Raw genomic sequence first — 22,853 nt, 5'->3', positions numbered from 1 at the left:
TTTAATGAGCTTGCCTTGATTAATTAGTGGCTGTTAGTAAATGAAACTTTAAATGTCACACCATGAGTTTATGCATATTTAGGAATTTATGGCTCTATGTATTAAGCCATTTTAAAATATTCTCATTATACTTGCAAAATCTCAGAAATGATGCCACTTTGGGTTTCAGTGAAATTAGATCTTTTCTGTGGTATAAAATACACATACATCAAACTGCCCATCTGTGAGTGTCAGGTTCAGTGGCATTAAGTCCACGTGGGCCATCGTGGCCGTCACCACCACCGTCTCCAAACCGCAACGGCCCCGTGACCGTCCTTCTCTCCGAGAGTTTGCCGGCTGTGGGTGCCTCGTGTAAGCGGACTCGCCCTGTCTGTTCTTCGGTGACCGGCTGCTTTCACTTAGCGTGATGTGCAGGGTCTGTCCATGTTGAAGCATGTGTCAGCATTTCCTTCTGTTATGTGGGTGTGGACCATGGGTTGTCTATCTGCGCGTCCGTCGCTGGGCATTTGGGTTGTGAAACTAGACTGTTTTTAAAGGCGGCGGTTAACTGTGTCGTCCAGCTCTGTTTCTTGCTTTCAGCCCTCGATGACCACCACAACCCCCGCCTGATCAAAGGTCTGCTGCAGGACCTGAGCTCCACGCTCTGCACCCTCATCAGAGGGGTGGGGAAGTCGGTGCTGGTGGGCAACATCAACATTTGGATTTGCCGCTTGGACACCGTCCTCGCCTGGCAGCAGCAGCTGCAGAATCTGCAGGTGACCAAGGTATGGGCGTCCTGCGTGGCGGTCTCTGCTCTCTGCCTTCCTGTCACGGAGTCGTTTCCTCCCGTAGGAGCGGCCACTGCAGCGTTTTGGGAGTTTGGGTTTGTTTGTTTTGTTTTGTTTTTTACCTTTTCACAAGTTTTAAATTGTTTCAAAATAGAATTGAACCAAAAGACCCCTTAGTGGCTCATAGTTGCTGTCGGAAAGACTGCGGGTGGTAACGGTCAAACAGGGCTGATCTGTGGGGGACGGGGTGGCAAATTCATTCACCTTTAAAGGAAAATAAGTATTTCAGTTCTTAAAACAACATTTAATAAGTGAAGACTAAATCGTATGGCCAGTAATTCTCCATTGTATCGAGTTGTTGCTTCTCCAGGATCAGTAGTTTTTTCGCCTCTTGGTGTCTTGCGGGCGAGGTGGGGTGTGTAGTTCATTGGCAACAGCGACCACAGCAAAAACCATCGACTAGTTCCAGATTGTGTATTATCTCTAGTCCTAATAAGAGAAAGAATAGACTGAATATGTACTTTAGTGGCGTAAATTATGTGGCCTTTGTGGTGTGATTCTCCAGATCGTACCGGCAGGGACATGATTACTTTTATTAGTGTCCCTGCAGCCTGGGTTCCGTGAAGGGAGTTGTTTGCAGGTGGCCTTGGAATGCCGTAACGTCTGGTCATTCATTTGCCATCTAAGTACAGTATTTACAAAGAGAGCAGTGATTTCCTAATCACGAGCCTGGGACTATCACTAGTAACCCAGTGTTCGGCGCCACCAGGAGCTGAGCACATGTGCTGGACACGTGGGACGTTGTTTCACACGTGACAGCGCCGTAACTCAGCGCTCTCCACGGTCCGGGCCCCACCAGCTGCTCTGTCTCGGTCCCCGTGCAGAGCCGTGTCCTGTCCCAAAGGCCCCTCTGCAGGGCGTGTGGACGTGCACGCCGTGTGCTGCTGTCCCTCCTGGCCACGCAGCTCTGGCCACCTGAGACCCCGGCCGGCTGCTGCTGGTTCTTCCGTGGGCTGCGGGTTGCTGAGGTCCTTCCCGCAGGCTCGTGGGCTCGTCTGCCCCGCGTGGGAGGCGCGGTGGGGCCCGAGCCCTGCGTCCAGCGCGGAGTGGCTGACGGTCAGATGCCGCGGTTGGTCAGGGGACTTTAGCCTTTGTGGGAAGGCAACTGGAGAACGATGGAAAGAGCCGCTGCATCGGGGCCCAGAGCTGTGTCTGGAAACCGGACTGGGTCTGCCGAGCGGCTCTGGAGCTGCTGAGGGCGGCCAGTCCTGGTTTGTGACCCACCCGCTGATGCCCGTCGTCACAGCTCTCTGCAGCCTCCAGCTCCTGACCTCAGGCAGTCCTCCCGCCTCAGCCTCCCAACGTGCTGGGACTGCAGGTGTGAGCCCCCGCCGCCCGGCCCCTCTGCCGTCTCGGGGCGATGTGAGCAGGTGGGGGCAGAGCCGCGGGAGTGTCCCAGACTCCTGTGGGCGAAGCCCGAGCGCCCTGCATGCAGTTCAGCCATCTCAGCCTCACGGCGCGCCGGGCCGCCTTTCTCCGTGAGCTGGCAGCCTTCTCTCTCTTCTAAATTCTCCTAACGAAAACTGGACTGATAACCCTTGAATCTAAATTCTCCTACTCCAAAAAGTGAGCAGAAACTTCACGTACATTAGCACTGGAAAGTTTCCAGCACGTCAGAGCTGCTGCTGCTTTCTTGTAACGCAGATGTGCTTTGCTTTTTAAGCTGCATTGCAGGTACGGTAGTGCCGGTGACCTGGAGGAGCTTTTGTGTGTTTATCTCCCCGTGTCTTCCCCGTGACCCAGTTAGGTGGGCACACAAACGTGTGCTGCGTGTGCCAGGCTCACCATGGGGTGGGCGCATCCGTGAGCAGGCGTGGCCATCAGCGTTGCGGGCCCAGGGAGCTGTGGGGGCCCACGGGGTGGCCGGTGGGGCCGGGTGTGGGAACAGCTGCACACAGGGCTGGTGACAGGTCACATCGACCCACAGAGGTGGTGGCACTGCAGGGGGGGCTTTGGGAATGGGGAGGGCGGGCCCAGGTGGCGTGTGCCGGTCAGGGCTCAGCAGTGGCTGTCTGGGGACCAGAGCCCTGCTCTGTACCAGTTGTCATCTCCCACGATGACTGATTCCAGGCCACCAGCAAAAGGTAAACGGGCCCACAAGATGCAGAAGTGGCTACCGCGAGCAGGTGTGGGTGGCTCCGGCCTGCGCCAGGTGTGGGGCAGAGAGAACCTCACAGCCCGAGTGTGGGGAGCTTCGCACTCGGGGCTGACCGGGGTGGTGTCTGGTGCCTGGTGCCTGGGAGAAGCCCCCGAGGTCGGCAGCCTTGGGGCTCGGCAGGAGTTGGGGAGCGTCTGCCGCTCCCTGCGCGAGGGCCGTGGCGGTCTGTGCAGGGGGGCCGCGGGCCAGGGCAGCGGGGAGCAAAGCCCCAGGGCCGCTGTGAGGACGATTTGGGGAGAGGCTTCAGAGGACGGTCAGACAGCGCTTGGTGACTTTGCAGAGGGTGCGAGGGAGGCCACAGGGAGACGTCGGAGCCACCCGCTGCCTGGCCGGGGATGGCCCTCCCTGGAGCCGTGCAGGGCCCTCGGGAGCACAGACGGGGGCCGGGCCACCGGGGCTCCGGGCTGGGTGCTGGACCGTCTCGGGCAGCTCCCCTCTCGTCTGTAGCTCAGCGTCCTCCTGTGAAGTGGAGCAGCGATAGCGGTCAAGTTTCTGTCAGCGCAGGCGCTTCCCCGGAGAGGCGGCGGCGTTGTGTTCGAGCGCCGCAGCTGCACTATCCGGCAGCGGGAAAAGCAGCTCAGGTCGATGGCAGAGGTCACCACGGCAGAGAGCGCGCAGCCAGCCAGCGCAGGCAGCGTGAGTTATGTGTGTGGGTGAGCCAGACCTTTTTTTTTGAGACAGACTCTTGCTGTCACCAGGCTGGAGTGCGGTGGTGTCAGCACAGCTCACTGCAGCCCCGACCCCTGGGCTCCCAAGTGCAGGGACTACAGGTGTGAGCAGGACTTCTGTGCCACGTTGTATCCGAATGGCAAGATACCGTCCAGGGCAAGCGCTGGCATCTCTGCTGCACCCTCTGGTTTCCGGCGTTACCAGGGCTGTAAATCTGGACCTGCCAGAAAACCCGGCACCCGGCGGTCACGCCAGACTCTAATCCGTTACTGACCCACGAGGTGTGTCTGCCGTTTCATACCCCTGCAGCTTTGTGATTTTGGCAGCAGAATGTCTGGTAGAAATTTCCCTCAGTAGGAAGAGGGAAGCACCTGCTCAAAGTAAGATTTGATTCTACAAGAGTGCCAAGACCGTTCGCTGGGGATCAGTTCGCGCGTGTTATTTCTCGTGTCCACTCTTAGACGGCAGGGGCCGAGGGCTTCACAGAGCTCGAATCCAACGAGCCCGGAGTCGTCGGCAGCAGCTTGCACTCACGTGTGTCTGCCGTGCGCTGCGGGGGCTGCCCACGCGTGGTGCCCGTCAGCGTGGGGCAGTGACACCGCGGGACGCTGTGAGTGTGCAGGGACGGCCCGGGGGCGGGACGGCACAGGTGCGGCCACGGAAGTGACGCGGCCGTGTCAGAGGGCGAGTGCCGGCGTGTCTGCGCCCTCCAGCCGGGCTGGGACCCGCGGTGCCGTGCGGGGTCGACCAGGACAGTCCCGCGGACGTCCACCTGGGGCTGCCCGGCAGGTGCTCCGGAAGTTTCCCTCGGCAGCTCTGTTTCGCCAGTCCTGGGCAGGGATTTCCACAGCAGCAGGAGGCCGGAGTCGGGGCGCAGGCTCACTCTCTCCCTCACCCGCCGTCCACAGAGCCGGGGCGTCCAGACCCAGATCAAGGGCTTAGCTCATTCTAGCCCAGAACGGACAGGCTGTCCTTCCGCCCAGTAGGACCGAGGAAGGAGAGCCACTGTCCTCGTGCCGGCCGAGAGCCTGGCCTCGTGAGCACACCTGTGCAGGTGAGCTCGGGGCTGTGGTGCCCCTCGGTTTCGGCAGCGCCCCTGCCCCCCACTCTGCCCGGCAGGTGCCTCTGAGAAGGGAGGTGATGAGGCTGCGTCACGGTGGCCTGAAAGGTCTGAGCCCAAACCCACCAGGGCTGCCCAGGGCGGGGGGGGCCTCCCGGGCTGGGCGCAGCTCCTCCCCAGCACGGGCCACACGCATGGGCCCTGCTGGGACTGGAAGGCGCCGGCGTTGGACAGAGGGTGCTGAGTTTCTGGGGGACGGGAGGTCTGTCGCAGGGCGGCCGCGGGGAGGGTCACATGCTGCTAAGTTCAGATCTGCTGGGCCGCGATCCGTAGTGTTCTCAGCACAAAGGGTCGCCGTGCTAATTAGGTTGACCGTGGTAATTGCTCCATGCCACATGCGAGCGCTGCAACACCACGTACTGTGAATAAATATATATGACTTTATGTCAGTTACACCTCAACAAGGAAAGTTTAAAGACTTTGAATTACAAAAACAAATACAGCTGGCACGGGCCCTGCAGACATGATCAGCCCCCTCATCGCTGGGGTGACCAGACGTGTCCCAAACCCACGTGTGCCCAGGCCCCAGACAGGGGCCGGGTCCCCTCCCCGGGTGACGCTCGACTCACGTTGTTCTTCCTGGACGCCACAGGCAAGTCCCACTGCCGGTGTGGAGAGCGGGGCGGGGTGGGAGCCGCTGGCGCCAGCCCTGCCCACACCGCGGGCGCAGGTCCTTTACGGCCGCGAGGGACGGGGCACAGCGACGCCGACCGAGACCCCCTGGGCCCGTGGGCGCCCGAGCCGCACGTCCGTGTGAGCCGCCGCTGTGAACCGTCTTCTCCGTGACACGTGTGTTCCTCCTCCAGCAGGTGGACGGCAGGCTGACGCTGAGTGACCTTCCGCTGCACATGCTGAACAACATCCTGTACCGCTTCTCGGACGGCTGGGACATCGTCACCCTGGGCCAGGTGACCCCCACGCTGTACATGCTCAGCGAGGACAGGCAGCTGTGGAAGAGGCTGTGTCAATACCACTTCGCTGAGAAGCAGGTGAGTGTGGCCGGCCACGTCCCCTCCCACAGCGTCAGCGCCGGTCGGAAGCTGCTGGAACCCTTGGTTTCTCCTCCGTGGAGCATGAGGTTTATTGATATTCAGAAAGAATTTAATAATTCTTTATACATATTAAAGATATTAATAATTCTAAAAATAAGCCAAAACCAAGCATCAGAGCAAGAGCTGACCAGGGGTACCATAGCCTCTGCCTCTCCTCCTCGTCTGCCGGGTCTGCGCGCCGGGCTCGCAGCGTGGAGGCTCTGGTGCCCTGGGGAGACCGTGTCAGCTGTGCTTGCTGGGGACGAGCGAAGGGGTCAGGTGTTGGTCTGTGCAGGGAAGACGGTGGCTGCATCCAAGCACCAGCCGTGGGGGGGGTGCCGCCGGCTCTGGGAGGGGGGTTCGAGTCAAGTCTGGGACGGGCCCTCCTGGGGCTCAGGCCTGAGCTGGCCACACAGGTGTCACCGAGAGGGCCACACAGGTGTTCCTACGTGCAGACCTAACGTGTCCTGAGGTTGCCTGCTGACCCGTTGTGAGGCCTTGCTGCTGTTGACGGGACCCGCTGTGGGGCGTTGGGTGTCTGTCCCGCACCGGTGCCCAACGCCCTCCCAGGACGGGGTGGGGCAGCAGCCGGCACCTGCACCTGCTCCCGGCTTGCGCACATCTTCTCGACTGGATTATGAAAAGCAGCATCGAAAGATTAATTATCTGCTCTTCAGGGCTCATTATCCAACACTAAGGCCTGAAAAAGACAAGCATGTTAGGAGTTTCGTGACACAGGCGCAGGTTGGGAAGTGCCCTCGGCGTGAGGCGACGCCGGGGAGGCTGGGCAGCCAGGTGACGCGGGGAGGGAGGGCGCCACGCGCTCGGGCCCTGAGCGTCTGGGGTGGGCGTCACACTGGATGGCATTGAGGAGAAGGACCGCAGCGGGGTTCTCGCTGTGGACGCTGGCGCAGCCCAGGGCCAGCAAGGGACCGAGGCAGCGGCCACTGTCCTCACGCTCCTGCTCCCCAGTGCCCGGGGGATGCGACGCCAGTGCAGCCTCTTCCCCTTTCGAGATGTCCTGTTTTCAAGTCCTGTTAGGAAGGAGCGTCCCTCAGTGACTCTGTGATGGCCTCCAGGGCCCTGAGGAGCCGCGACTGGAGCCGGAGAGTCACACGAGTGGCCTCTCGGTTGCGGATAGTAAAGCGAGTTCACTCACCCACGTGCTGAAGACTCGCGCGGATTCTGTCGACCGACGGGCCGCCCCGTGCAGGGCCGCGCCGCGCATCCTCCAGCGCGTGCTCTGTTGGTCCGGGCGTCTGCTGTACTCAGACGTGCGCACAGGTGCATCTGGCTGTGCCCTGTCACGTAGCTGATGTCAGAACACGCTGTCACCAGGAAGAAACCCGCCCCCTTCGGCCGCCCCGCCCGGCCCCGCCCGGCTCCCCTGCGTCTGCCTCTGCGTGTCCCTCTGCATGTCCCTCTGCGTGTCCCTCTGCGTGTCCCTCTGCATGTCCCTCTGCGTGTCCCTCTGCGTGTCCCTCTGCGTGTCCCTCTGCGTGTCCCTCTGCGTCTGCCTCTGCGTGTCCCTCTGCGTGTCCCTCTGCGTCTGCCTCTGCGTGTCCCTCTGCGTGTCCCCTGCGTGTCCCTCTGCGTGTCCCTCTGCGTGTCCCTCTGCGTGTCCCTCTGCGTGTCCCCTGCGTCTGCCTCTGCGTGTCCCTCTGCGTGTCCCTCTGCGTGTCCCTCTGCGTCTGCCTCTGCGTGTCCCTCTGCGTGTCCCTCTAGTCTGCCTCTGCGTGTCCCTCTGCGTGTCCCTCTGCGTGTCCCTCTGCGTGTCCCTCTGCGTGTCCCTCTGCGTCTGCCTCTGCGTGTCCCTCTGCGTGTCCCTCTGCGTGTCCCTCTGCGTGTCCCTCTGCGTGTCCCTCTGCGTGTGCCTCTGCGTGTGCCTCTGCGTCTGCCTCTGCGTGTCCCTCTGCGTGTCCCTCTGCGTGTCCCTCTGCGTGTCCCTCTGCGTGTCCCTCTGCGTGTCCCTCTGCGTGTCCCTCTGCGTGTGCCTCTGCGTCTGCCTCTGCGTGTCCCTCTGCGTGTCCCTCTGCGTGTCCCTCTGCGTGTCCCTCTGCGTGTCCCCTGCGTGTCCCTCTGCGTCTGCGTCTCCCTCTGCGTCTGCCTCTGCGTGTCCCTCTGCGTGTCCCCTGCGTGTCCCTCTGCGTGTCCCTCTGCGTGTCCCTCTGCGTGTCCCTCTGCGTGTGCCTCTGCGTCTGCCTCTGCGTGTCCCTCTGCGTGTCCCTCTGCGTGTCCCTCTGCGTGTCCCTCTGCGTGTCCCTCTGCGTGTCCCTCTGCGTGTCCCTCTGCGTGTCCCTCTGCGTCTGCCTCTGCGTCTGCCTCTGCGTGTCCCTCTGCGTGTCCCTCTGCGTGTCCCTCTGCGTGTCCCTCTGCGTCTGCCTCTGCGTGTCCCTCTGCGTGTCCCTCTGCGTGTCCCTCTGCGTGTCCCTCTGCGTGTCCCCTGCGTGTCCCTCTGCGTGTCCCTCTGCGTGTCCCTCTGCGTGTCCCTCTGCGTGTCCCTCTGCGTGTCCCTCTGCGTGTGCCTCTGCGTCTGCCTCTGCGTGTCCCTCTGCGTGTCCCTCTGCGTGTCCCTCTGCGTGTCCCTCTGCGTGTCCCTCTGCGTGTCCCTCTGCGTGTCCCTCTGCGTGTCCCTCTGCGTCTGCCTCTGCGTCTGCCTCTGCGTGTCCCTCTGCGTGTCCCTCTGCGTGTCCCTCTGCGTGTCCCTCTGCGTCTGCCTCTGCGTGTCCCTCTGCGTGTCCCTCTGCGTGTCCCTCTGCGTGTCCCTCTGCGTGTCCCCTGCGTGTCCCTCTGCGTCTGCCTCTGCGTGTCCCTCTGCGTGTCCCTCTGCGTGTCCCTCTGCGTGTCCCTCTGCGTGTCCCTCTGCGTGTCCCTCTGCGTGTCCCTCTGCGTGTCCCTCTGCGTCTGCCTCTGCGTCTGCCTCTGCGTGTCCCTCTGCGTGTCCCTCTGCGTGTCCCTCTGCGTGTCCCTCTGCGTCTGCCTCTGCGTGTCCCTCTGCGTGTCCCCTGCGTGTCCCTCTGCGTGTCCCTCTGCGTGTCCCTCTGCGTGTCCCTCTGCGTGTCCCCTGCGTGTCCCTCTGCGTCTGCGTCTCCCTCTGCGTCTGCCTCTGCGTGTCCCTCTGCGTGTCCCCTGCGTGTCCCTCTGCGTGTCCCTCTGCGTGTCCCTCTGCGTGTCCCTCTGCGTGTCCCTCTGCGTCTGCCTCTGCGTGTCCCTCTGCGTGTCCCTCTGCGTGTCCCTCTGCGTGTCCCTCTGCGTCTGCCTCTGCGTGTCCCTCTGCGTGTCCCTCTGCGTGTCCCTCTGCGTGTCCCCTGCGTGTCCCTCTGCGTGTCCCTCTGCGTGTCCCTCTGCGTGTCCCTCTGCGTCTGCCTCTGCGTGTCCCTCTGCGTCTGCCTCTGCGTGTCCCTCTGCGTGTCCCCTGCGTGTCCCTCTGCGTGTCCCTCTGCGTGTCCCTCTGCGTCTGCCTCTGCGTGTCCCTCTGCGTGTCCCTCTGCGTGTCCCTCTGCGTGTCCCTCTGCGTGTCCCTCTGCGTCTGCCTCTGCGTGTCCCTCTGCGTGTCCCCTGCGTGTCCCTCTGCGTGTCCCTCTGCGTCTGCCTCTGCGTGTCCCTCTGCGTGTCCCTCTGCGTGTCCCTCTGCGTGTCCCTCTGCGTCTGCCTCTGCGTGTCCCTCTGCGTGTCCCTCTGCGTGTCCCTCTGCGTGTCCCTCTGCGTGTCCCTCTGCGTCTGCCTCTGCGTGTCCCTCTGCGTCTGCCTCTGCGTGTCCCTCTGCGTGTCCCCTGCGTGTCCCTCTGCGTGTCCCTCTGCGTGTCCCTCTGCGTGTCCCTCTGCGTGTCCCTCTGCGTGTCCCTCTGCGTGTCCCTCTGCGTCTGCCTCTGCGTGTCCCTCTGCGTGTCCCCTGCGTGTCCCTCTGCGTGTCCCTCTGCGTCTGCCTCTGCGTGTCCCTCTGCGTGTCCCTCTGCGTGTCCCTCTGCGTGTCCCTCTGCGTGTCCCTCTGCGTGTCCCTCTGCGTGTCCCTCTGCGTCTGCCTCTGCGTGTCCCTCTGCGTCTGCCTCTGCGTGTCCCTCTGCGTGTCCCCTGCGTGTCCCTCTGCGTGTCCCTCTGCGTGTCCCTCTGCGTGTCCCTCTGCGTGTCCCTCTGCGTCTGCCTCTGCGTGTCCCTCTGCGTGTCCCTCTGCGTGTCCCTCTGCGTGTCCCCTGCGTGTCCCTCTGCGTCTGCCTCTGCGTGTCCCTCTGCGTGTCCCTCTGCGTGTCCCTCTGCGTGTCCCCTGCGTGTCCCTCTGCGTGTCCCTCTGCGTGTCCCTCTGCATGTCCCTCTGCGTCTGCCTCTGCGTGTCCCTCTGCGTCTGCCTCTGCGTGTCCCTCTGCGTGTCCCCTGCGTGTCCCTCTGCGTGTCCCTCTGCGTGTCCCTCTGCGTCTGCCTCTGCGTGTCCCTCTGCGTGTCCCTCTGCGTGTCCCTCTGCGTGTCCCTCTGCGTGTCCCTCTGCGTGTCCCTCTGCGTCTGCCTCTGCGTGTCCCTCTGCGTGTCCCCTGCGTGTCCCTCTGCGTGTCCCTCTGCGTCTGCCTCTGCGTGTCCCTCTGCGTGTCCCTCTGCGTGTCCCTCTGCGTCTGCCTCTGCGTGTCCCTCTGCGTGTCCCTCTGCGTGTCCCTCTGCGTGTCCCTCTGCGTCTGCCTCTGCGTGTCCCTCTGCGTGTCCCCTGCGTGTCCCTCTGCGTGTCCCTCTGCGTCTGCCTCTGCGTGTCCCTCTGCGTGTCCCTCTGCGTGTCCCTCTGCGTGTCCCTCTGCGTGTCCCTCTGCGTGTCCCTCTGCGTCTGCCTCTGCGTGTCCCTCTGCGTGTCCCCTGCGTGTCCCTCTGCGTGTCCCCTGCGTGTCCCTCTGCGTGTCCCCTGCGTGTCCCTCTGCGTGTCCCTGCTCTGGAACTCGGACGCATGCAGCACACGGGACGTGTCCCTCTGGGACGGCCGCTTTCCCGCTGCGCAGTGTCCCCAGGGCTCCGGGCTGTGTCGCCAAGGACGGCATTCCTTCCTTTGTAAGGCTGGATGATAGTCCACCCTGTGTGTGTCAGATTTTGTTTATCCATCCAACAGGTGACGGATGTTTGGTTTGAGGCTTTTGCAGATAATGCTGCCGTGAACGTTGACGAATGAGTCTGTGTACAGACGCGTGTTTTCATTTCTCCTGGGTGTGCGCCCAGGAGTGGGGTGTCTGGGTCACACGGCGACTCCGTTTAGCTTTGAGTAACTGCCAGAGTGTCCTCCAAGGTGGCTGCGTCATCTTACGTCCCACAGCCACGTGTGAGGGTTTCCAATGTCCACGTCCTCTCCAGCACTTGTGATTGTCTGGCCCGATTGTAGCCGTCCTGGTGGGCACAGGGGGCTCATTCCACTCCCCGAGGACTGGGCTGCGGGGCACGTTTTCCTGAGATTGGCCGTTTGTGTGTCTTCTCTGGGGAAATGTCTTTTCAAGTCCTTTCCCCATTTTTAAATTGCGCTATTGTCTTTTTATTATTGAGTTGTGTTCTTTGTGTATTCTAGATGCAAGTTCCTTATCCAATATGTGATGCGTGTAATTGGTTCTAACTTAATAATGTATCACAGACATCAGTCCAGATAAGAACGTTTAAATCCGTCTAGTAGATGCTTGGTGTTCTGTGTACAGACGTGCCATGATTTGTTGGATTCGTGCCTTAGGGATTAAAGCCATGTAAGCTTAATTTAAATAGTTAAATGTTTCATGTATGATACTGCCTTTTAAAAATGGTTTTGCACCTGATGTTACGCTTTGAAAATCATCTGATTCTGAACAGAATTTTGTTTGTTTAGTTTTGTAGACATTTGATCCTTTCAGAAAAAGGCCACATCGAATGGAAGCTGATGTATTTTGCACTTCAGAAATGCTACCCGACGAAAGAGCAGTACGGGGACACCCTGCACTTCTGTCGGCACTGCAGCATCCTCTTTTGGAAGGTGAGAATTTAAGACACACTCTCGGAACCTGAGGATTGACGTTTGGGGAAGCAAACTTTTCACCTAGACCGTAAGTGTGAGGGTAAAAAAAAAAAAAAAGGCAAGTACCGTTTGTGCCCAGAAGCATCAGACGTTGGGGCGGGCAGCCGGCGTTCACAGTAGAGCGCACCGTCGGCACTCGTGGTGTGGACCGGAACTGGCGCCTGTGCCGCCCCGGGGCGCCTCTCTGCCCCTGGCGTCACGTGTGGGAGGCGCGTCCGCGGCAGGTGAGGCTCTGGGTGCCCCTGACCCTCCTCGGCCTGCGACAGAGCTGGGCTTCCCGTCCCCTCCCGTGGATCTCGGGAGGAACCGCTGAGGCCCGTTCTGAGGACGGCCCCGTGTCCCCAGGGGCTGGGACAGGTCTCGGGCGTCCCCTTCAGTGCCGAGGGTCCACACACACGTCACAGCCTTTAAAATACCTGCACCTGCTCATTTACTTGATGCCAACTTGACAAGGCCGTCATCACCCACCCGCCAGTCTGACCCTTCGGTGAAAGACTTGGGATCGTTGTCTGCGGCAGCCTGGGTGCCCGGCGAGTGGCATGGGGGCTCCGTCCCTCGCTCCCTCCCAGACGTCCCGACGCTGTTTCTCGTCAGAGGTGGACGTCTGTGGGCCGCTGCCTTGGAACAGTCATTTTCTTAGTATACTAATGTTCTCCCCCCGGAATGCGTTTCCACGGTTTGATGTCGGGGGGACGTGCTGACACCGTAGAAGCCGTCACTGGCGTGGCCACCACGCCCTGACCTGGGAGCCTAGGCCTCGAAGGGCGTCCCCTGCCCGTCCCTGCCAGGAACCGGCCCTGCCGCCTCCGGGCCTGGGGGGGTGAGGCTGTCGACTGGCAGATGCCATAACCGGTTTTGGTTATTTCTTTTGCCTTACGTTTATCTAAATTTGTTATCAGATGAATCACCAGGCAAGCTCTAGATTGTTGGAAAAGAGACAACTGCTTTTAATATACTGTATTTCAAATTACATTTATACTAGGGTGGCTTTTTAATTATAGGCTATGGCTGACCAAAGATTTTGAGTTTTTCTTGTATTATGTCAAGAGTTTATCAAAGGTGAGCAGCATGATGCTGTTCCTGATACCTCCAGGCACGAGTGACTTGAGATTTTGTTATTTCTGATTTATTGTTTTATATTGTGGTGTGAGTCCCCTCTTCCCTGAAATTGAAAGGATGTGCGATGTTTTTGCGGTAGAACAATTGTTTTGTAGGACGTTGTCCCTCGAGAGCAGGGAGCGTTTTGTGTCCACCGTGGTGTCCTCCCCTTGGCGAGGTCGGCCGACGGCTCCTCGGTGGTGGCACGTGGGCTCGGGCCCCGTTCTCCTCCCTGGTCTGGGCACAGAGCACGGCACGCGGGCGGCGACGTCAGCGCAGAAAGGGGACAGGAGGTGGGCCAGGTTCTTGTGGCGCTGAGACCCGGCCCCCTGCGGCCTTTCTAGGGTGAACGTCTGTGCCTTCCGGACACGCGAGGCTGAGTCTTCACGCAGAGCACGGAGCGGACGCGGCGCCGTCATTCCTAGTTGAGTTCCTGCTTCTCTGAAGCGTGACTTTGCCTTTTCCTCCTGAGCACGTTGCTTTACGCGCAGCAGCGCGAAGGCAGGGCTACCGTCGGGGGACGGCCTGGCGCGGGGAAGGGCGCTTTCGGTTTGCGTGACGGGGTCCGCTCAGGGCAGTGTTTGGGGACCCTGGAGCCCCCTCTCCGCTGTCCCCTGGGCGCTGGTGGCCGGGCAGCACAGGCCCAGCATCCGTCTCTGAAACGCTGGGACCACAGGTGTTTGGATTTCAGATTCTTTCGGGTTTTGAAATTTGCGTATGTGCGATGAGATCTGGGGGCTGGAACCCAAGTCTAAGCCCAGAATTCATTGTTTCGTGCTCGTACCTCACACAGCCTGAAGGAACCGTATGCCGTATTTTTAATAATTTCATGTGTGAAGCAAGGTTCGTGTTAAGCACTTGCGAGTGGAATTTCACTGGTGGTGCCAGCTCAGTGCTCAGAAGGTTTTGGATTTTCAGATTAGGGATACTCATCCTGTATACGAACGTGCTGCCTAAGTTTCCAGAAATAGGTACATTCTGATTTCTTTTTTTTTTTTTTTTTGAGAGAGATGGTTTTTAGCTTTACAGAGTAATTTGCTCGCACTTCTTGTACTGAGCGATCCGTCCGCCATACTGAATGGTGCTGTGGAGGTCAGGGCGGGTCAGGGCGGGTCTTCCCTGGCGACGGTGTCTCGGTTCTGGATCCTTCTGTCTTGCCGGGGGCTGTGGTCCCCCTGCAGGGAGGTGCAGCCCGGCCGCTCCCACCAGACACTGCGTGGCAGGCAGCGGTCACAGTCCACGTGTTTATTTCTGAATCTGTGTACAAAAGAGCACGAAGACAGATCCCTCCCCCTGACTTAGCGTCCCAACAGATGAGGAACTGAAGTCACATCAGAGCCATTAAGGGAATGGGGTGGGGACTGGGGACCCCAACCCCTGAGCTCCTCAGACCTCTGGTGTGATTGCCGCCCCGAGCCTTGTCACTCCCCCGTGGCCCCGAGCCTTGTCACTCCCCCGTGGTCCCGAGCCTTGTCACTCCCCCGTGGTCCCGAGCCTTGTCACTCCCCCGTGGCCCCGAGCCTTGTCACTCCCCACCGTGGTGCACACCCCACCGTGGTTCTGACCCGCAGGGCCGGCCGCTCAGCTGCCCCTGCGCCGGCTGCCCTGTGTTCCGGCTCTGTGGCGTCGCAGTCGCTTCCCACCGGCCTTCCTCAGGAAGTCCCCAGCACGGTCTGGGTGGGACCAGTAGGGTCACCGAAAGAGTGAGGGTCGCTGAGAGCCGTCTCCGTGCCGGGGGTGGGGAGGGGTGGTCTCCCAGCCGTGCCGCCCTCACCTCAGTCCGTGGATCAGGGGTCAGGGAAGCAGAGTGAGGACGCGGTATTTCCAGATCCAAGGACTAGGCCCGCCGCCCCCCTGCAGGCCGTGTGGCTGCTGGGAGCAGAGCCAGAGCCGGACCCCAGGGGAGGCGCCGCGGGTCTGGCGGCCCCGGCCTTGCTGGTGAGCGGCTTCCGCAGGAGCAGCACTCACGGGCTGGCCTCGGTCCCTGGGCGGGGGGCGGGGGGCTCACCCGGGGCAGCCTCCACCCGGATCCTGGGTGAGTCATCAGCACACAGTGGGCCCTCAGGACGTTACAGAAGGAACAGAGGACTTTCCCCCAAAGCCTGTCAGAGTCTTCCCAGTGTAAACAATATGCAGAAGTGTCAGCATCGCTTTGTGTCTATTGTTCCGTGAGGAGTTTTGAAGGTGACTTAGCCCGGCTCCCTCTAGGTGACTTAGCCCGGCTCCCTCCCTGGCTGTCAGCGGAGAGACTGTCTCCGCCTGCCTGGCAGCAGGTGGGTCCCGGTGTCCTGAGGGGCCGCGAGTTCTGGCTTCTAAGCCGTGTGCGTCCCAGACTTGGCCCGGTTTGCAGTTCCTTTCCCAGACAGCACGCGTGGAGCCTGAACGCCTGAACGCAGTGCGACGCTTTTCTAATCTTAACTTCTCCTCCTTTTCTCCCTTCGCTGCATTCCTTCCTGGCTCTCTCCTCACAATCTCGAAGGACTACCATCTTGCTTTACTGTTCAAGGTACCTCCGTGTTTCACCGCGTGCTCCGTGTGTGGTGCTGTCTGAGCGCGTGGTCCTTGCCACCGCCGGGCCCTGTCTCAGCTCCTCCTGACTCGAGCCGAGTCCCGGAACCTCGAGGCAGGTCTCAGCTGCCCCTCTGGTCACTCGACAGAGGGTTTCATGACATGTCCCCCGGCCCAGTGCCTGGGTGATGAGGGGACTCTGGACGTGCCCACAGCACTCAGAGAAAAGGACACCCAGAGGCCTCTCCGTGCCTCCGGAGGGTTTGCCAGTTCTCTTCCACAAGCCTTATTTCCCCCTTCGCTCCCCTTATTGAACACACCCCTGTATCTCCGGGACGAGGGAGTGCGCCAGCCCCCTGGCACGCCCAGGGCAGGCGCCGGTCAGTGCCGTGCGCCCCTCACGGTGCCTGTCCCCACTCTGGCCTGTGGCAGGAGGCTCCGCCCCGTTCGGGGACGAGTGATGGGCAGACGCGACCCCGAGAAGCCACGTGAGCCGGGACCCGAGGCAGAAAGAGCCCGGTGGTGTCCCTTGTGGCCGTGCAGGTTCTCAGGCAGCTCCTCTAACCGGGCCGGACTCAGCCCTGGAATTCCACGGGGCTCCACCCCCCGCCCAGACACTGTCCTCACCCCAGGTTACCCCCGCGACCGAGGCAGGGCCTGGGGTCGGCCCAGGGCTGGGACGTCCCCCAGAACTGGGGCAGTGGTGGCGAGGCCCCTGACCCCGACCCTCTCCCTCCCGCAGGACTCGGGACACCCCTGCACCGCGGCCGACCCCGACAGCTGCTTCACGCCGGTGTCCCCGCAGCACTTCATCGACCTCTTCAAGTTCTGAGGCTGCCGCGCGCCTGCCGCCCCCGGGGGCCGCCCCGGGCTGTGGGGGCTCCTCCTGCGCTCTGGGCCGGCGGGGGGCCTGGTTGTGCACCTGCGTCTCTGGGGGTCCGGCCCACAGAATCGAATCGTTTCTACTTCTGTCTGTAAAAACTTTCCTTCTGAGCAGATTAGGATTCTTTCTGAGCAGTTTTTCATATTTGTATATATGGTTCAAAGACGATTTTGGATTTTCAGCCCCTCATTCCGTGCAGAACTGACGCAGAAGGCCTTCTAGAACATGCTGCTCCATTGTCTAATTATAGTTTCCCCGTTTTATAGTAATCGGTGGGGGACTAAACGGTTGATCCTTGTAAATACATTGTGCAGAATATTTATTTTTTCTTAAAACGTATTTTAACTGCATTGGTTGTGCCCAAATGAGTCGTCTTTGAATACACAGCGAACCTAGGGAAGTGCTGGCAGGTTCCGACTGCGGTGGGGACAGCTGTGGACCGTGTGCTGTGCCCCACGCGGGGCGGTGGCTTCCCCGGCGCCGGGCTCAGGCCGGGCAGGGCCTCACGCCCACCCAGACGGAGCCGGGAGCAGCCACCGTGGTCTACACGCCCCTCGCAGACGGGAGTAAATCGCATTTTCCCATTTACCTTCGTCAGTTTTGCACCTTCCTGGAAAACACAGTGGTTTTGATTTCATTCCAGTCTTTAAAAGATTGTTTTAAAATAATGCATGTCCACTTCAGAAAATTTTGAAAATAAAGGTATATAAAAGAAAACAGACATCACCCCCGTGTTCCTGCCCGGAGGTTGCCGTGCGGGCTGAGACGAGCAGGCCACACGGTCTGGGCAGCCGGGGAGAAACGTGCGTTTGCAGCGTGGTCGGGTCAAGGGACCCAGGCTCACCATTTCCACTTCCTTCACGTTTGTTTCTTCTGAGCGTATTAAAATTTGTAATTTTATATATTAATAAATGCAAATCAGAGATTTTCATTTTTCAGCACCACATTCTGGCCCAACTGACGGGAACGGCCGGGAACACGCTGCCGCTTTGCCAGATGAGTTTGCCCAGCGCCCAGCACGGGGCCGGGGCTGGGGCCACCCTGCCGGACACGGGAGTAGGAGTTTCCGTGAGACCCCGAACGTGCCACCTGCCGCCTTCATTTCATAACCAGCCCACTTTTTAGGGGCATTTGCCTGTGTCTTCAATATTGATTTGGAAACACGGTTTCTGTCGGGCATGTGGCACCACCAGATGGCACCTCCTCCTCACAGCGTCCGGGCAGCTCCCGACTGCTGCCCGCGTCGGTGACTCTGTGACAGGCGTCGCTGTACGCAAACGTTCGTGCGTGTGACCCTTCCTCGTGACAAGCCAGATGCAGAAGCAACACGATGAGTCAAACGTTTGAGGCTTTTAACACCCATTTCCAGATTGCTGGTGAGAAGAGCGATTGTGACCTTTCTCAGAGGAGCGTGTTGAGTTTCCGTGGTCCCCGAGGCACGGATGTTGTCTCTGTTGGTGGCATTTTAGTAAGCGAAGAGTTGGATTGTGAGGCTAAGCATTTTTGTGTATTTACTGGCCATTTGTTTTGTTTTTGGTAAATTAATGTGTTCTTTGCCTGTTTTCCTTTGGGGTGTTGGTGTTTTTCATGTGAATTTCTTCTTAAAAGGACATTAACCTTTTGAAGTTGTGGTTCTCTCCCCCAACTGGCCATATGCCTTTTAATGGTCTCGATGCTGTTTGGCTGCGCTAGAATCACAGGTACGTGCATTTAACTTGTGTAAATCCAGCAATACCTGCTCAGAAAACATGTCAGCATCGATGGTGTCAGAGAGGCTTCCAGCAGTCGCATGACATTGGCGTGTTTTCACGGGGGGGGGTGCTGCCAGCCCAAACCGTCCGTGCACATTGGCACCACTGAGGCAGGGTGCCCCGGGGGCTGGGCAGGCGGCCCACGCACGTCGGAGGGTTCTCGGAGGGTGTAGACAGAGACAGAGTCAAGACCGTTTTGATCAGTTATAGATCAGACAACAGCAGAGATAAGAGGAAGTGTCAGTTTACACTTCTGGATGTCATGTTTGAATGTAAATTCTGTCAGAGCTCTGCCCAAAGCAGAGGTGCCACTGTCCGTGGGATCAAACTGCAGTTTTGATGCACTGATTTGCACCAAAGTGGAGATTTCCGGGCACCGAGAGCCCGAGACCGGCAGTAAGCCCCACACGCCCTTGATCCGGGCTTGGCGGCAGCAGGCTCTGAGATGCCCCCTCATTCCCGGTCCCGCCGCCCGGAAGCCAGTGTTGGGCTCCAGTCGGGCTTCCTTGGCCTGTCGAGAGTGGAAAGGCCGGAGGGGCTTGCAGCTGTGTCTCGGCAGCAGACCCAGGCGGCCCTTTAGCGTTAGCGGTTTGCCAGGGCCGTGCCGTTATCTGCGTGCACGCCACGCACTTCTGCACAGGGCTGTGCGTGGAAAACCGTAAGGATCTATGCACAGTTTCTGCCTTAAATGCTGCTTTTGTAATCAGAGCCTCAAGACTTTGGGATCCTGGACCCTTGCTGAAATAGCTGATCAGCCCTCATAGTGCTTTGTAGAGTCCTCGTGATTATGCTGTAAACAAAGTCGTGCATCTGTGAATAGACGGTTTTGCTGCTCCCTTTCCTGCCTCCTTCCCGGGCTGGAGCCTCCGGCCACTGTCGAGTAGCAGAGGCAGGAGTGGGCGTCCCTGTCAGGTCCCGGCCCCGGGAAAGCGTTCGGTCTTCCACCAGCCGATGTTGCCCGTGGGCCTCCCTGGAGACGCCGAGCCAGGTTGAGGGTCTCTTCTGCTGCTCGTCTGCCGAGTGTCTATCGCGAAACGCTGGTGGTTTGTCAGATGCTTTCCTGCAGCTCTCGAGAAGATCGCGTGGCCCGTGGATGTGGGGTTGTCACGTGGACCGACGTTTGTACGTGGGACCAACTTGCCTCCCTGGGCCGGAGCCACTCGGTCGTGTGTCTGAGGCTTTGAGTCGTTGGATTTGGTTTGCGAGTTCAGGTGACCCTCGGTGTCCGCAGGGGATGGTTCCAGGACCCGCCTTGTGTGACCTCTGGTCTGGGTGTCGAGGTAAAAACTGCCTCATAGGATGAGCGTGGAAAGTGTTCCCTCATCTTCTGTTTTTTGGAAGAGTCTCTGAAGGTTTCTTGTTAATTCTTTAAATGTTTGATCGATTTGAAGTCACTGAGGAGGTCAGTGCAGTCTCATCTTCCCTTCTGGAAACTCCTCGTGGCCTCTAACGGGGTAAGGCTGTTTCTCCAGGGACGCCCAACGGTTCTCTTCCCTGCGAAGGCCTCGCCTGGCAGGCAGAGGGACCGCGCGCAGTCTGTCCTGCCGGTATCAGGGGTGACGGTGCCCTGATGCAGTTACAGGACACGTGACTGTAACCCCTCCACCACGGCGTGTTTGCACCTGCCGGACTCCGTTCACCTCCCTTTGGGCCCCACCTGCTGCGGCGGCGGGTGCCACCCGGGGAGCCAGCGGACGTGCGGCACGTGGGACAAGCAAGGACTCGCGTGGCCCACCCACGACAGACGTGCGCCAGCCGCCCAGCGGCCCGAGGGTGGGCGCCAACTTCTGCCCGCCCTCAGCTTCCCTGCACTGGCGTCTCCCGCCCTCGCTCACACAGGCCTCGCTCCGTGTCCCCGAGAGCCAGGGGTGACTGAGCGCCGCTGCTCCCGGATGTGGCCCTGGCTCTCGGGTCCCAGCAGGGGGGAGCTGACGCGCGTCCAGGAACTGCTGTCCCGGGCAGTGGCCCTGGGGCTGCCGCCTCAGTCGCTGCGGACGAAGGGATCCGCCGTGAGGTCCCTCCCCTGAGCCCCGTCCTCGACGCAGCCCCGTGGGACATGTGCCCGGGGGACACTGGGACTCGCCGGTTGGTGCAGAATAGCGATGTGCCTGGTGGGCGCAGCCTGGTGCCACCACCGTCACGCCCCACCCCAGCCAGGTCTCCCCGAGGGTGGCGGGTCCCCCAGGAAAGGCTCTCGAGCAGGCAGAGTAAAAAGATAAGGTATCGGACGGACAGACGCCACGCTGTCGTGGTTTCTGCATGGAACTTCATCTTTATTTGACGGTTACTCGAGAAACTTGAACAGATGAAGGCAAGCAGCTTTCTTTTACTCTAACCGTAGATAATTCTAATGTCATTAAAATGTTTTTCATTGTAGTGAAATTTATCCTAACCCATGTACAGTTTAGAGGCATCTGTACATTGTTGTACATTTTCATCTTTTAAGCTGAAACTCCGTCCCCACGAACGCCGACTCCCCTCCCTGTCCCCGTCCCTCAGCCCTGGCCACTCCGTCCTGCTCCGTCTCTGTGACTGTGGCCACTGCAGGGGCCTCCTGAGTGGAGCCAGCGGGGACCGTCCCCTGTCTGGCGTGTTCCTCTAACTGTATGTCCTCGAAGTTCTTGCACGTCACAGCGCGTGTCAGAACGCAGGAATCTCCACGATTCACGTGTGTGCCGCGCTGTGCTCACCCGTTCCCTCGTGGATGGACACACGCGTGGCCGTCGTGACTCTCAGACCTGCTTCCCCCTCTCTGGGGCGTGTAGCCCGGCGCGGAGCTGCTGGATCACGCGACAGTTGTTGGAACCACCGTGCTGGCTGCCAGCGGCGGGGCCGGGGCCCGGCGTGTCCACGCCCTCCGCTGTGCCGTGGTTTCCTGGGCTCCTTCCGGCAGTCGCCCCTCACGGGTGTGGGCTGGTGTCTCGCCGTGGCTTTGATTTGTGTCCCTGAGGGGCAGTGGTGCCTGTTGGCCGTTTGTGCGGCTTCTTTGCAGAAACGTCTGTCCAGGCCCTTTGCCCGTGTTTCAGTCGGGTGGTGTGTTCCTGAGTTGTATGTTCTTTGTATGTTCTGGGTGTTTATCCTGAGCCGGTAAATCGTCTGCAGATTACTTGCTCCCGTTCCCAGGGTGGCCTTTCACGCTGCTGTTTGTGTTCTTTGACACACAGATGTGTCTTCTCTTTCTCTCGTTGTCTTTGCTGCGGTGTTGCATACAAGAAGTCACTGCCAAGTCCCACGCCATGAAGATTTTCCCTAACGTTTTCTTCTAAGTGTTTTATACTTTTAGCTGTTGATTTTGACCTTTGGTCCATTTTGAGTTAATTTTCGTATGTGCTTAAGGTCAGGGCTCAGTTTCCCTCTTGGGCACATGGATGCCCAGTTGTCCAGCACCGTTTGCTGAAAAGACTCCCTTTCCCCATCAAATGTTCTCGGCCCCCTTGTTGAAAATCAGGTGACCGCGTGTGCGAGAGTTTTTGGGCTCTGGTCTGTGTGTCTGTCCCTGTGCCCAGGCCACCCCGTTCTGTTCGCCGCAGCTCTGCAGGAGGTTTCAAAGCAAGGACTGGGCGACCTCTGGCTTTATTAAGATCGTTTTGGCTGGGATCTCTTGAGATTCCACGTGAATTTCAGGATGGGTTTTTCTGTTTCTGCAAAACATGCCACTGATTTTGAGAGGGATTGCACTAAATCTGAAGACTGCTTTGGGTAGGGTGGACAGCTTGGCAATATTAAGTCTTCCCGTCCGTACACACGAGGTGGCTTTGCATTTGTTGTGTCGTCTACCTGCTTTCAGCAGTGTTCTGTGGTTTTCAGCGTACGGGTCTATCACCTGCTTGGTTACGTTTATTCCTAAGTATTTGAGTCCTTGTGTTACTATTATAAGTGAAATTTTCTTCATTTGTTTTTTGAATTGATATTGTTACTGTATAGAAATGCAAAGATTTTTGTGTAAATTTTGTACCCTGCAGCGTCACTAACTTTAATAGTTCATTACTTTGTGTGTGAGTGCTCCAGGGCCATCGACACGTGAGATCATGTCATCTGCAAAAAAAGATAATTTTGCCCCTTCCTTTCCAATTTGGATGCCTTTTGTTTCTTTTTCTCACCTAGGATTGCTGGTGCTGTGTCGAATAGGCGTGGTGAGAGTGGGATCCTGGTCCTGGCCTTGGGATAAAGCTTTCACTCTCTCCATGGAGCGTGATGGGCGTTTCACGCAGACTCTACCATGTTGAGGGAGTTTGCTTCTGTTCCTAGTTTGTTGAGAGTTTTTATCACGAAAGGGTGTGAGGTTTTGTCCAGTGTTTTTTTTGGGCATCAGCTGAGGTGATCACATGATTTCTCCTTCACTGTGTCCTACTGATTTGTGCAGGTCGAGCCGTCCTCGCAGCCCAGGGACGTCTCACCTGGCCGTGCAGCACGACCCTGTTTGCTAGCGTTTTGTTGAATATTGACACGAGGTCTGTGTCAGGAATACTGGTATGGGTCTTATTTTCTTGTAGTGTCTTTGGTTTTGGTGTCAGAATAATGGCCTCATAGAATGAGTATGAAAGTGTTCTCTTCAGGTTTTGGGGAGAGTTTGAGGAAGATTGGTTTAATTCTTCCTTAGACGTTTGCTAGCATTTTCCAGCGAAGCCATGTGCCCCTGGGCTTTCCTTTGTTGTTACTGAGTCGTCTCCTTCCTAGTCCTAGGTCTGTTCAGATTTTCCATTTCTTCGTGATCAATCTCAGTACGTTGTGTTTCTAGGAATCTGTCCACTTCACCTAGGTTGCCCAGTCCTCTTGCGCACAACTGTTTACCGTACTCTCATCCTTT

At 59.1% G+C, this 22,853-nt stretch overlaps 1 protein-coding gene across 4 annotated transcripts in view; it reads left to right on the top strand.

Moving 5' to 3' along the window:
* The window catches only part of FBXO25 (F-box protein 25), a 42,826-nt gene extending 22,054 nt beyond the window's left edge, over nucleotides 1-20,772 (top strand). For 2 of the 4 annotated variants that reach the window (XM_069464625.1, XM_069464626.1), the window contains exons 7-10: nucleotides 580-764; nucleotides 5,581-5,763; nucleotides 11,621-11,764; nucleotides 16,155-20,772. In XM_069464625.1, the coding sequence (XP_069320726.1) occupies nucleotides 580-764; nucleotides 5,581-5,763; nucleotides 11,621-11,764; nucleotides 16,155-16,244 (602 nt within the window). In that variant the 3' untranslated portion in view covers nucleotides 16,245-20,772. Of the gene's footprint in view, nucleotides 1-579; nucleotides 765-5,580; nucleotides 5,764-11,620; nucleotides 11,765-15,383; nucleotides 15,411-16,154 lie in introns of all 4 variants that reach the window. The other 2 variants (XM_069464628.1, XM_069464627.1) reach the window with 2 other exon arrangements.
* The last annotated feature ends 2,081 nt before the right edge of the window (nucleotides 20,773-22,853 follow it).

The sequence above is a fragment of the Eulemur rufifrons genome, unplaced genomic scaffold, assembly GCF_041146395.1.
Source record: "Eulemur rufifrons isolate Redbay unplaced genomic scaffold, OSU_ERuf_1 scaffold_81, whole genome shotgun sequence".
NCBI lineage: Eukaryota > Metazoa > Chordata > Mammalia > Primates > Lemuridae > Eulemur > Eulemur rufifrons.
The sequence above is the reverse complement of the archived record's forward strand: the minus strand, read 5'-3'. Positions and strand labels throughout refer to the sequence as shown.